At 45.0% G+C, this 13,556-nt stretch overlaps 1 protein-coding gene across 1 annotated transcript in view; it reads right to left on the bottom strand.

Annotated features, from left to right (window-relative positions):
- LOC138467288 (uncharacterized) overlaps window positions 1–13,556 on the bottom strand; it is a 5,113,521-nt gene that overhangs the window by 786,902 nt on the left and 4,313,063 nt on the right. The window contains exon 20 of the mRNA XM_069607285.1: window positions 1,197–1,259. Within this exon, the coding sequence (XP_069463386.1) occupies window positions 1,197–1,259 (63 nt within the window). The remainder of the gene's footprint in view (window positions 1–1,196; window positions 1,260–13,556) is intronic.

The raw sequence follows: 13,556 nt of genomic DNA, 5'->3' as shown, positions 1-13,556 counted from the left end.
ACAATCCACCAATGATCCTGAGGCGTATCGCTTCTTTGTTTGAAAACTTGTGAAAATCACAATGAGCTACCAGATTGCGGAGCCTAGTCACAAATGCATCCATGCTCTCACCTGCTAGTTGGCAGGCGGTATTGAAGGTGTGCCTTTCGTGGTCGATGTTTGGTTGAGGATCAAAGTAGGCACGTAACGCTTCCTTCAGCCCAGTGAAAGGTTTCACCTCTTCTGGCAGGAAAGTAGGGATAAGATCCTCTACGTTATCTCCCAAGAGGTTTATGAGCAATCTTCTTGTGAAACGATCAGGCGCCTGCTCTTCATGAGCCGCTAGATCATTTTCAAAACGTCGTAGCCATCTCTCCCATCTTGGTCCAAGAGACCGATGATCTTGCATGTCGAATGGCGCAGGTCTGCAGAAGGCACTTGCGCCTGGCATCTAGTCATCGTGACCATCCCGTTGTTCTTGTCCTCCCTCTGACATTTTTCAGGTGTAGTGGGAAGCGCATTTTATGTAGGGCACTCCCAAAAGCGATAAGGGAGGGAGAGAATAATTTTATTTATTTTTTTAATGCAGGAAAGTGGGAACTGGTCACTCGAACTTATCCCATCCTCCTCGCCATTGTCGTGTCGGCGCACAGCAGTATTCAGCTGTGAGCCGACGGGAATAAATGAAGGCAGGAGCTCGATTGGGAACAGCTTTCTTTTTATTTACTGCGTGCAAAGAAAGCCCTTAAGCATCCAGCCTACAGTGCAAGCGCTGCAACCCAGGCCTCCTAACGGCCATCAGCATAGTGGCGTCGGGAGCCTAGCTCCATTAACTGTGTTTTCGCCAGACACAACAGCGACGAATTTCATACACAACCGTTGTTCAATCATATTGATCAATCCAATGGCAATGGCAAATGTGACAGGGAAAACAGAAACACAACTTTGTTTTCTTTGGAAAATGGAGGGAAGATTAAAACGATCTCTCATTACAGAAGATCCCACAACATCGAAACATTTTGAAGATCAGAAAATTATTCTAACACGCAATTCAAATTAGTAGTTGGTAAAAGGACCAACATAATGGAATTAGTGTCATCACACTGACTAAATATTGTATAATACATGTCAATTACATTTCACAAATGTAGCTAAGTTATTTACCTCTATTCTTACCAAATGATTTATTGAAAGTTCTTTATTTTCTCTTTACTTACGTTCTTTTACAAATTCTGAAACTAGTGGTTTAGCATGAAGAGGTATTTTTTCAAGTGCTAACGCTGAAAGAAAAATCACAAAAACAGCAAAATCAGACATTAAATCATTGACCTATTACACAAAGAGTAAAGAGTTTGCAAGTACATATTTGGTTAGCTAATGCAGCATTAATAGTATAAGGTGATAGACTATTTTATATACACTTTCCTTATTTTGGCTCATGCCCTGCACACTTCTGTTTCTGCTCTTAAAATTCACCTTTTAGTGTTATTGCCATGAATTTGAAACAGGTGTAATTGCAATCATATAAATAGATATCAGAACAAATAAAATAAAAACAGCATACATATCATATAGATATTCAGCCTATACTATGTAATAAACAAGATTAAGACAACAACCATATTCACTTTTTACAAACAAACACACAACACACATTGGGCCTCATTACAAGTTTGGTGGTATTTCTGTGGTAAATTCAGTACCACCACTTGGTCCGGCGGAATTATTGCCAGGAAAACAAGTGGTGGTAGGCGGCGTTAGTCCACATTTATCAGAGTACATAGCACTCCATGGTAATTACGCCGGTAGTAATTCTGCCGATTTAGCGGTAAAACATGAATTGACTCCAGCATTCTGTTGGAGGTTTTTCCTCCGCCTTACCTCAAAACCCATGGTTCGGTAGTGCGGTAATGCAAAACTGTAATGCAGTGGTAACTGTATTACCACAGTTTATGGCCGCAACACCGAACTTGTAATCAGACCATTGGGCCTCATTACCAGTCTGGCAGTAACCATGCCTGAAATTCCGGCAGGTTACCGCCGGACTCGTATTACCATTCCGCCTCCGTGATTCCCGGAATTATCGGGGCATTACGACCCCGGTGACCCGGGAATTCCGTAGGCGGAATTCGGTAAATCCCCATTCCCATTGAGTCCTGTAGGACTCAATGGGGAAGTGGAAACACCGGCACCATCTCGTGATGGTGCCGGTGTTTCCACGTCCGCCTACAGGCAGGTGGTGTTAAACCCACCAGGTCAGACCTGGCGGGAATGACACCTCCGCCTGCAGGACTCGAGATCACCCTATATGGAAACAACGGTGGCGGCGGGTTTACCGCCACCGCTATTTCCATAATGGGTGACTCGTAATGAGGCTCATTGGGCCTCATTACCCGGTAGGCGGTGAGCCATGGCGCTATTAGCGCCATGGCTCATGCCGGTAAAATACCGGCACCGCCTTGGCGGAAAGGGGATTTACCGCCCCATTTCAAGGTTGGAGGGGCGGTAAATCCCCCTTCCGCCATTGCCATTCCCCATTCCCATTTCTGCCCCATAGGGCTCTATGGGAATGGGGAAGGCGCTAATTACGGCACCGCAATTTTGCTGTGCCGTAATTAGCTCCGAGGTCCCTTAGCGGGTTGGATTTTAACGCCTGCAAAAAGCAGGCATTAAATCCCCCAACCAGCAAAGGGACCTCGTAGTAAGGCGGTAGGGATTTACCGGTACCGGTATTTTACTGGTACCGGTAAATCCCTACCGCCATCCGTGTAATGAGGCCCATTGTCTTTTAGAATATGGGTCACAGGTGTCATTTTAGCAACACAGACTTCAGCAAAAACTAAGCATATAGTTGTAGATTTCAAAAGTGTATGAAAGTGGTCTGTTATTATGTCCTCCTTTTGTACATTTCTAGCATTTTCATTTGATGAAAGTTGAACATTCTTTATGTGCCTTAGTTGCAACTTGCCACCACTACTGGCAATCTAACGGAAAGACTCCCAGATACTGGACGATTCACCTATAATGTTTGTTTGGAATTGGTTTTTCTTGAAGCGTGTGCCTGTTTTGTGCTAAGTATTCCTATGATCACTTGTAATGTTATCAGTTATTATTGCTGCTGTCATTTAGTCAAGTTATGAAGCTTATTGTTTTTTTCTTTAGTTGCATTTTATCTGAGAATGCCTTTGTGGTGCAGAATTGAAAGGGAACTAGGCAGGATACGTATGCTAATGGAATGTCTTTAGTGATATACATTCAAGTACACTATACATTTATTTTGTGGGTTAAAGGGTATGTTTCATGAAATGATCTTAAGCGTCTGACGCTTTATGGTAATATGATCAAATATGATTTAAGTGCTTCGGCTTTTCAGGTAATGATTAAAGGTTATTATTTAGTTATGTATGCTGGTTGCTTTAAAAATCATGTATTGTATAGTCGAAAGGGACCTGGAGCATACAGTACATGAATGTTTTCTTTGGTGATTATTAATGTTTTTAATATTACTTGAAAAGTCTGTTTAAAGATATTACCACGGTGCATGGGATAATTATACATTCATCAACAAAGTTCCTGTTTACATGGAGACCGTTTTTGGGAGAGAATCCCCTGAAAATCTTCCAAGAAGGTAGAAAACCTTTCGCAATGTCTGCCCATTTCACATATATTCCATGGTTTAGGATGCCACAGTGATATTTTAACTTCAAAAGGGACAACAGGGATTTTCAGGTGGTCAGTGAAAATGTTTTCCATCGGAACCAGTTGTGGAATATGTGGTTTGGGGAACTGTGCTATATATGTCCAGCAAAAACCAATAGTGAGGAATATTATGTTTTTTATACAAAGCATTAAAACAAACATACAGCATTAAATTCCAGTGATATGGATATCCCAGACAGGGACAATAAAGCATTTCCCGAACAACCTTGGGGTTTTGAGACCACTACAGTGCTAATGTGTCAAGGTACAAAGGGTATTTACATTGTTTGGAAATGTGGGGCTACATTTGGTATATAATTGCAGCACCCAATAGGCTATATGTTAAATGTGGTACCTTAGCAGGCATATAATGCCATTATTGGGGTGCTTGAGGCTGCACTTGACATAGCAGTAACTGTACATGGTAGGGTAGGCCGATAATGGCATTAACTTGGCCATTTGAGGCTGTATTTGCCACATTTTGACAACACTTGCGCATATTGGGCTATGCCTTACATATGGCGACAATACCAGGCTTCTGTTGTCAGTATTGGACTGTTTGAGGCTGCATTTCAACTGCATTAGCCAAAACGCATTGGCTCTGTTAATGCGTGTATTAATGTTATTGTTATATGTTATAGGATCAGTTCAACAAAATCCAATGGAATATATATTATACACTCAATAAAGCAATGGAAAAACTTAGGACTCTTCATTGCATGTCTGTTTACTGTTAAGACAAAAAAGAAATATGAATAAATTGAATCCTGTTTTAAGGATTTAACACTTCAACTGCAGTTGAGGTGTCCAGCCACAACTGCTTACCTTAATGCATTGGGCTGGTGTGGCTCGTCTCTGTGGCTTTGTGATATTGACTCCCTGTGTTCTCAAGGCATCCAAGGCATCAATGGCATTTGATATGGGGGCTGTTCACGGCCCGTCCAGGCCCCCTCTATGGCTGATTAGAGAGTCTAAGCTCAGTTTGCCAGAATCCAACCTTGATACCAACATTTCCTGCACTCCTGCTGTGTGAACTGCAGGGTACTATAAAATCAGCAGCGGCATAAGAAGAGTAGTGCCTAAAGTGCAGAGCATTTGAGAGGCAGGTGGTGGGGAAATTGAGAAGCAGTTAAGGCAAGTTAAGGTGCACAGAGATATCAAATGCACAGAGGTACATAAGAGCCCCGGAGTGAAGAGAGCACAACGTACTTGTGGTGGTGGCAGGGAATGTGGCAGAGGTGGTAAATTACTTGGAGGAACTGAGCAAAAACCAGTGACTTTCTAGAGGACAAGGCAGGGTCTGGAGGGGGGCTCATATTGATCCAGGGATTTAGTAATAGCAGGAAGTTCCAAGCAAAGGGTCCTGGAGTATTATATCCCTTTCATACCTAAACCACCAGGCGTCAGGGAGAAAATGTTTTAAAAAAGGAAAATGTACAAGTAGGTGAAGATATAAGTAAGGTCTTCAAAAGGTTGTGCTAAAAAACACTATGTACAGTCTGACCAAATTCATTTTCAGATGTATGACATAAATCCAGGTTATTGCATAGCTACAAATCAAGTTATGTGCCAAGAAGGGGGTAGATGTAATCGAAAGGCCACTGGAGACAGACGCTGGAGAATATGAAAATGATGCATGAAACGGGGAGCTAGCTTAGTGGGAAGGTTGGATAACAGTAGGTTCTTAGCAGACAGCCACACTGTATGCCCAACCTGCAATTCAGGGACAGGGGTCTGCCTGTGATCCGCCTATCTCTTGCAGTATTCCTGGTTGTCTTGTATCACTTTGGCTGCTGGTTGGTGCTGCGCTTGAAACTTCATGATCATGATGTTCGCTGATGGTACGGAACTCACAGTGACAGGCTGCACAGGCACCAGGTTGAGGTGTTGTCTGTGAGGGCACTGATTAGGGCTACACCCAATGGTACTATGCAGGCTGTTATTGTAGGCCACATCTGCCATGTCAAGATAGATGGCGCAGTTGTCTTAAAGGGCATTGGTAGAGCACCGTAGCTACTAATCAAGTGTATGATACGTTATTTCTGTTTGGCCCGTGATGTGTGGGTGCTACCTTGACCTCAATGCCCTTCATACTCCAATGTTTTTATTGAGAGTGGACCAGAAACAAGATACAAATTGGGAGCCATGGTCAGATATTATCTTTACTGGTAACCCATGCAGCAGATACACCTCATGGGAAAAAGTATTTGCGATCTCTTGTGACCTGGTATTTTAGGGAACACATTGAAATACACCATGTTAGAAAAGCAGACAACGATTACCATGATGCAAGTATTTCCATTGGCGTTTGGCAGTTCCCCAATGAAATCCGTGGCTACAGTGTGTCATGGATACAGATTTTTTTTCCGGTGAATTAAGCATTCCTATGGATCTTGGTTTATCATCTTGGTTTGGGTGCACACCGGACATGAAGCTACATACTGTGAACTTGGATAGCCCGCCCAGGCCCCCACCATTGTCAGGACACCAATTACATAGTAGCTTTCCGACCTCGATGTGTTTACAGTCTGGATTCATGAAAATCAGACAACACACAAGCTTGAAATTCACACGTGGGTATGTATAGCTTGTCAGAATTGAAGATCGATACGTTCCTGCTCTGTGTTCCAGGCAAGTATAAAATTTAGGCCAGGACCGGATTAGTAGCAGTGTTTTGCGACAGATCTTGAATATAGGATTGTAGAGAACTCAAAAAATCAGTAGCAGTGTTTTGCGACTCCTCTTGAATATAGGATTGTGGAGAACTCAAAAAATGCCTTGAGGGCAATATTGGTGCTTGTTCCATCGGAGTGTTGCTATCCTCAGAGGAATTGGACAAAGCATCTGCCATGATATTAATAGTGCCTGGGATGTATGTTATCGTAAAGTCATACTGTGTGGAAATAAAAGCCCATCTGGCCTGTCGACTATTCAAAAACTGCACAGAGCACAGTAACTACTAATTCTGATGGTCAGTACAGACTACCAGATGGGTACCACTGAGCAGATGGTGTCTCCATTCACTGAATGCTTCCTTGATGGCCAACAGCTCTTTTTCAATGACAGCATAGATCATTCACTTGATGTCACCTTTCAGGGAATAGTATGCCACTGGGTGTTCAAGTTGGGTATCCTTGTTCTTCTTTAACAGGAATGCTCCTACAGACAGACTGGATGCGCGAGCCTCGATGATGAATGTTTTAGTATCATCTGGATGTCACAACACAGGTGCAGTGGTAAAGGCGGCTTTCAGTTGCTGAAAATCTGTTCTGGGTTGATTATCACAAATTTAGGGATGTTTAGTGAATACAAGTCGGGAGATACCTGCAACTTTATGAGAAAAACCGGTAGAAACACCAGGGATAAAGCGGAGACCGAAATTGGCAAAACTGAGAAAGCGCTGAGCATCTTTCCTGGGTTGTGGGCTTTGCCAATCATTAACGGCTTGTAATTTCTTGAGGTCCATTATCGCTTGAACCCTGCTGATCAGATATCACTGAAATTATACCTGAGGTTGATGGAAAGAAAATATTTCTGGTTTCGCATAGAAGAGATAGGCTGTCAGTCGTGATAGCACTTCCTTGACATGTAGGATATGCTGCTCGAGTGTTGGGGAGAAAAATCAAAATATACTCTAGCCATATCCAAATGGATAACCCTAACAAATTCATAAAACTATGACCCATGAAACGCTGGAAGACGGCTGGGCCATTACACAGGCCAAAGGACATTAGCCTTTATTTGTATTACCCAAGAGGTGTCTTGAATACTGTCTTTGATTCATCACTGTCCTTGACTCGAATAAGGTGGCAGGCCCTCTCAATTTCAGCTTGATATAAATGGCTGAAGACTGTAAGGACTCCATGATATCTCAAATCAGCAGTAAAGTCACAATAGTCAATACATGGCCTATGGGTTCCTTCCTTTTTCGGCAAGAAAAAGAGAGGTGCACCCACAGGGGAATATGATGGAACAATGTAGCCTTTTTCAAGACATACTACAAGGTATTCGTCTCATTCCTGTGGAGTTTGAAAATAAATCTTACTATGCAGGATCCTTGCACTGGGTACAAGGTATATCCCGTATTCATATGGGTGACGTGGAGCAAATGGTATGGCCTACAGTGTGAAAAACACTGGACGGACGGTATTCCAATACTGACTGAGTCTGTTATGGAGAAGACCGATGAATGGAGGCGCATCCTTCTTAGTGTTGGATGTTGTTGGGATAGGTATATCAGTGGCCTGGTTGCAACAAGTTCTGGTGCAGACATCTGAACTGAAGGGAAGGGTACAAGTAGCCCAATTAATCAATGGATTATGGAATGTTAGCCAGGGCAGTCCCAAAACAATTGGGTAGGTCGGTGTTCGAATGATGTCCAAAGCAATGGTCTTACGATGATTATCAATGCTTCGATTCAGGGGTTCCGTTTGCTGTGTCACAGGTCCTAAGGCCAAGGGAGTACCATCAAAGACTTCTACCCATGCTGCTACCTCTATGGAACATAGAGGGAGGGCGATAATGCAAGCAAACTCACACTCCATGCAGTTTCCGGATGTTCCAGGATCAAATTAAACAAACACTGTATTGTTTCAAGAAGACGAAGAGATCTGGATCGCCAGAACTGTTAGGCAAAATCATATGCAGTACCCTTGGGAACACCACACACAATTAAGACTACAAGTGACAGTACAAATTCACCTTTGGTACAAGCCTGTACGACACAGTAAAGTGGGAGCGATGGCTGAGCAGCCAGACTTATTTCAAGAGTGAAGTGAGCAGTATCAGAAGTTACACAAAGGACAGCAATTACTATGGTTCAAGCAAACACTGGCTCAATGTTTCTGAGAAAAAGAATACACATTTATTTACACAATCATTTGTAAAACAGTTCACTAAGTAAAGCAGCAGAAAATCACAATCTTAATACACTACACAACACCCAATGAATTCTGGACAAGTTAAGTTCAAAATGAAGTGTGAGCAAAATGGCATTCCAGCAATTTAAAAAGGGTGGAAAAGACAATTATTCACAATCAAGCAGCCCCAACAAGTAAGTAGGCAGGGCAATCTAGAAAAGGGTTACTACAATGAGGATTCAAATCAATAGGCCCGGGCCAATGTTAATGGTTCAGAGTCTTTGCAGAGGATCACACAGTTCAGAGTAGTTTGCGGTTAAGTCTTTGCCAAGAGTTCGAAACGAAGTTGGTCGGAAGAAAAGTTACTTAAAAGAGTAGAGAAGGACAAGCCCTCGGATTGGCGAAGGATTTAAAACACTTTCTCCGCAGTCGGACGAAATGAACAACTGGGTTTGAACAGTAACTTAGAAGAAGAAGAATGCTGTAGCTGAGGCATAAGTTCCGGGCAGATCCTGCAGGCTCACGGTTCCTGAAGCGACTGTCGGACTGACACGAAGAAGGAAGACTGGAGGGTCCTGCACTGCCCAGGGAAAAAAACAGCAGCAGAGCAAAGCAACGAATAAAAGGTGCGCTCCTTAAAACCCTAACAGGGTCCGGTCCTCCTGGCTATCCGGTTCACTGCAGCGATGCACAGCAAATTCGACCAGGAGAGGGAAGCCTTGCTTGGTGTTTGGCGAACTGGTTGCTTCCACCAGCTCAAGGGAAGAAGATTCCTTGTCGTCCTTGTCTCTGTCATCGAAGTGTAGGAGATTTAGACCCGCAGCAGGGCTTCACCTGGAGGTACAGTAGTTGCAGCAGTCCTCTTCCTTCAGCTTCTCTTCGGTTCTCTCGATCCATTGGTGACTCTGCCTTCCAAGTCCCAGAGACCTGCTTTTTATGCAGTTTCCCCCATTCACATAGCCTGGCTGTGAATCACACAGCAGGGTGGCTGTCCTGGCAGGACAGTCACCTAGCCAATCAAACAAGAGTGCAACTTGGGTCTCCAAGGAGATCCTGTGCAGGGGGCCTAAAACCCCTCCCTCACATCCTGTCTACCTAGACTCTCAGGCGCCTGAGGAGGGCTTCTGTGCAGAAGCCCGCCAAAGGACGGCGAACAAAGGAACCAAACCTGGTTTGGCGCGCAGAGTAAAACACGAGAAAGATCTTTAGAAAAAGAAATGGCGTATTAATCCAGCTAGAACCAAATAAAAGTAAATGGGGTCCAGCGGATTAAAGTTTGAGGCTACTAACTTAGCATAAAACAGTACCAAGGCCATTTTCATAGACCGCGTTAGGAAAAATATGGTAAATAACACTGCCACCAGCCAAATCTTAAAGAAAGGGGAACAAAATAATGTTCCATGAGAAACAGACAAAAAGGGATAACTATTAACCCTTTCCAGTACTTTATGAAAGATAGTTTGTAATGGGTCTGTGGATTTAAAAAGACTAATAAAGTCAATGACAACTTTACATGTTCTGGGAGACAGTAGTCAGTCCCAGAAAATGGAGTTTAAAGTGGGAAATCTGAAAAAGACAACCCTGTGTCAGTGCACTAAAGGTGTTGTGTGACACACAGTAAAAAGATGATGCCTATGGAGTAGGTGAGACTCCACAGTCTATGAACACAAAATGTACAACACACAGCAAAAACACATGTAAGAGTGGGAAAAAAAGGCTCAGACTCTTACCAGGTGTGAAAAAAACAAATCCTAGAAATCCAGCGAAGCTGCTGAGGGACTCAGTAGGTAAGGGAAATTAGCCATTCTGGAGAATTCTCCCTAACACTGGCCCTCCTGACCCCCAAGACTAAGGGACAGGAGGATCTAATCCCCACCAGGATGGATCTCCTGTTGCAAGTCAGTTAAATGGCCTGCTGAGTACACCAGCAACCTGTTGTAACCCTTGCTAGGAAACTTTCTTTCAGTGGTTTTCATTTGTAAACTATATGACCTACAAACCTGTTGTGGTACATCACTCTTTTTTAATGTATAGGGGATCTGATCTAAGAGTCCCTCAGAAGTTGTAACTGTTAGGCAGAATCCAGTGCAGTTCCCTTAGGGAGCACTGCACCAGATTAGGACTACAGGTGAGAGCAATAAATCCCCTTTGGTATCAGTCTCTACCACAAAGATTTATAGGCCGATTCATGGAATTAATGTGCGCTGAAAATTTCCGCGCAAGCGTGCAAAAGCGTGCGAATCGCAGCGCAAGTGCGAAAATCCCAGCGAAACCCACGCAGAGCGATTCATGGAAGTCCGTGAGCGTGTAAATCCATGGATGTGCGCTAAAATCCTGTGTGGCGCACGCTGGCGAACACGTCTTCAAACAGCGTGCGCTACGCGCACAGCGAATGCGCACATAGCGCAGCGCACACAACAAAAGTAGGCATAACACGGGGCGTAACACGCAGAATGGGGAACAACACGTGAAAATGTGGGCGTCACGGGGGAAGTACAGGAGGCAAATGCGCGGAACGCACACACGCACGCCTACAACACATATTCATGGAATCGAACTGGGCTAATCTGTGTGCCAAAAAAGACGCGCTAATCTGGAAACACGTACGCCAGCAGGAAGCAGGCGTACGTGGACCCGCGCAGCATAAAAGTGCGCGCAAACAACAAACAAGCTCAGACGCCTAGATGAATATACCGTTCCTTGCAGCAGTGGTCATGGGATACCGCAGGAGGGGGAGGAGGATAGTCAGGCCCAGAATTTTTACACCCAGAACCAGCCTTTTTGGGATGCCTGATGACCAGGTGTGTGGGAGGTACAGGTTTCCACCTCACATAATACTCGGCCTGGTGAGTGAGTGGGAGGATGACCTCACATCACCCACCCTGTGCTCCCAAGCACTGAGCCCCCTTGAAAAGGTGCTTAATGTACTGAACTTCTTTGCCACTGGATAATTTCAGCGGACAAGTGCTATAGTGGGGGGGTGTCACAGACCACGCAGTCACGCTGCCTACACCAGGTGTTGGCCATCATGACTGCACGCCCATCAGTCCGCAGGCACATATACCTGCCCAGAACACCTGCAGAAAGGCAGGCTGCCGTCCAGGATTTCTACGGGGTGGCACAATTCCCCAAAGTGCTAGGCGCCATTGATTGCACCCATGTGGCTCTACGTACTCCCAGGGCAACGGAGCACATCTATAGAAACCGCAAGCACTGGCATTCCATCAACGTGCAGGTAGTATGTGATGCCCGAGGGAATCATCACCTTAGTATATGCCAATTATCCAGGGTCCACCCATGACAGTTTCATTTACAGAATGTCAACCCTAAACCGGGACCTAGAAGCTGGGCGGCATGGCAATACATGGCTGCTTGGTGAGTATAAATGCCACTGCACATGCATGCATGCATGTCAGATACTGAGTAATGTCACAAACCCACTTATGATACCCATCACCACCTCCCCAGGGGACAGTGCCTACCCTCTGAGCACCCACATGATGATGCCAATTCGGAACCCCACCACACCACCCGAGGTAAGATACAGCACAGCCCATATTGCAACCCGGGGCATAGTGGAGCGCACATTCGGAGTGCTCAAGTCACGCTTTCGCTCCCTTGACCGCTCTGGTGGGCAGCTGCTATACGCTCCCCCAGTAGTGTGCAGGATCATAGTGGCAGCATGTTTCCTGCACAACATTGCAACACGCTGGGGCCTGCCATTGGACATGGTGCTGCCCCCATATCCCCAACCACATGCACGGCCGCTGCGCATGGGAGTGGAAAGGGCACGTGGTGAGGTAGCCCGTACGCAGCTAGTGGATAATTACTACACCTAAAATAACACCCCTGTGGAGTGCACACAGCCCTGGCACATACCAGCTGACAATCATTGATGATGACATAAGGGACAGTCGACTGTCACAACCATACCAGCCTGAGATTGGTCACCTGGAAGTGTTACATTGTGTGCATCCCTACCTACTGAAACACCACCAATGCTATGTCATTATAAGACATACATCTATGCTGCTAAATTGACAACCCCTTGCAAAATACAACATGAAAACAGCGCCATGTCACCCAACCCCTCCCCTGCTCTGCCACGCAACACACCATGGCATGTCATGTAATGTGAAAGCAAACAAAGCAATGCACAAAACCTGACACAAGTGTCACAAAGTGCACTGTCCCAAATGGAAACTGCCCACAGACAATATGCTCCCAGTAATCAATAACAAACAGCTCACATGAACAAATACCACCAACACAATACAGCAACACACCATGAAACATTGCAAAAACATGACAATACTAAGTCAAAGTAGTGGTAGTCTTACAACCTGAATAAGCCAGCACATCGACCCCTTCCAACTGTAGAGAGTTGCTGCCACACAAATGTGGCAGTGTACTGCATACAACATGAACTCCATCTGCAAAGGAGACAGCCTTGTGAAGACACGAGGAAGGAACCTGCAAATTATGAGGAAAACATGGATGCACAAGCACATATCAATACACCATGCAGTGTACAATAAAACAACAATACCCACTAGGGATGTCCACACAGTATTGACTGCAGACTGCCCACACAGCTCATGGGAGCCCAATGTCACTGTGGAAGTCACTGTCACTTGGTCACACCCTTTGCAAGCCCATGGAAACGGAAAGCAGGAGGGGTGTGTGTGTCACGAACCCAAGCATCTAACCCAAACTCAGGACAAGCCTGCATGTGCCCAGCCGGAATACAGTGGATGCCCACGGGAGCCAAACAAGGCAACACACTGTAAAAAAAAAAAAAAAAGAAGAAATCAAAAATGGCCATGTGGGGGCCGGGGGGGAGGCCACCCAGGAGGTTTGAGGACAGGGTGCACACCAACACCCACCTGCATGGATGTTGCTAAAACAAAAATACCTCCATGGGCTCATGGTCTGCACGACTATGCCATTGTGGGAGAACTGCTGTCGCTCTCTTCACCCTCTGCTGCTGCATCAGGAGGTGGTGGCACTATGGAAGGC

Source organism: Ambystoma mexicanum, chromosome 4q (genome assembly GCF_040938575.1).
Source record: "Ambystoma mexicanum isolate Mex_15411 chromosome 4q, UKY_AmexF1_1, whole genome shotgun sequence".
Classification (NCBI taxonomy): domain Eukaryota; kingdom Metazoa; phylum Chordata; class Amphibia; order Caudata; family Ambystomatidae; genus Ambystoma; species Ambystoma mexicanum.
Note: the sequence above shows the minus strand (reverse complement) of the source record. Positions and strands in the feature narration are given on the sequence as shown.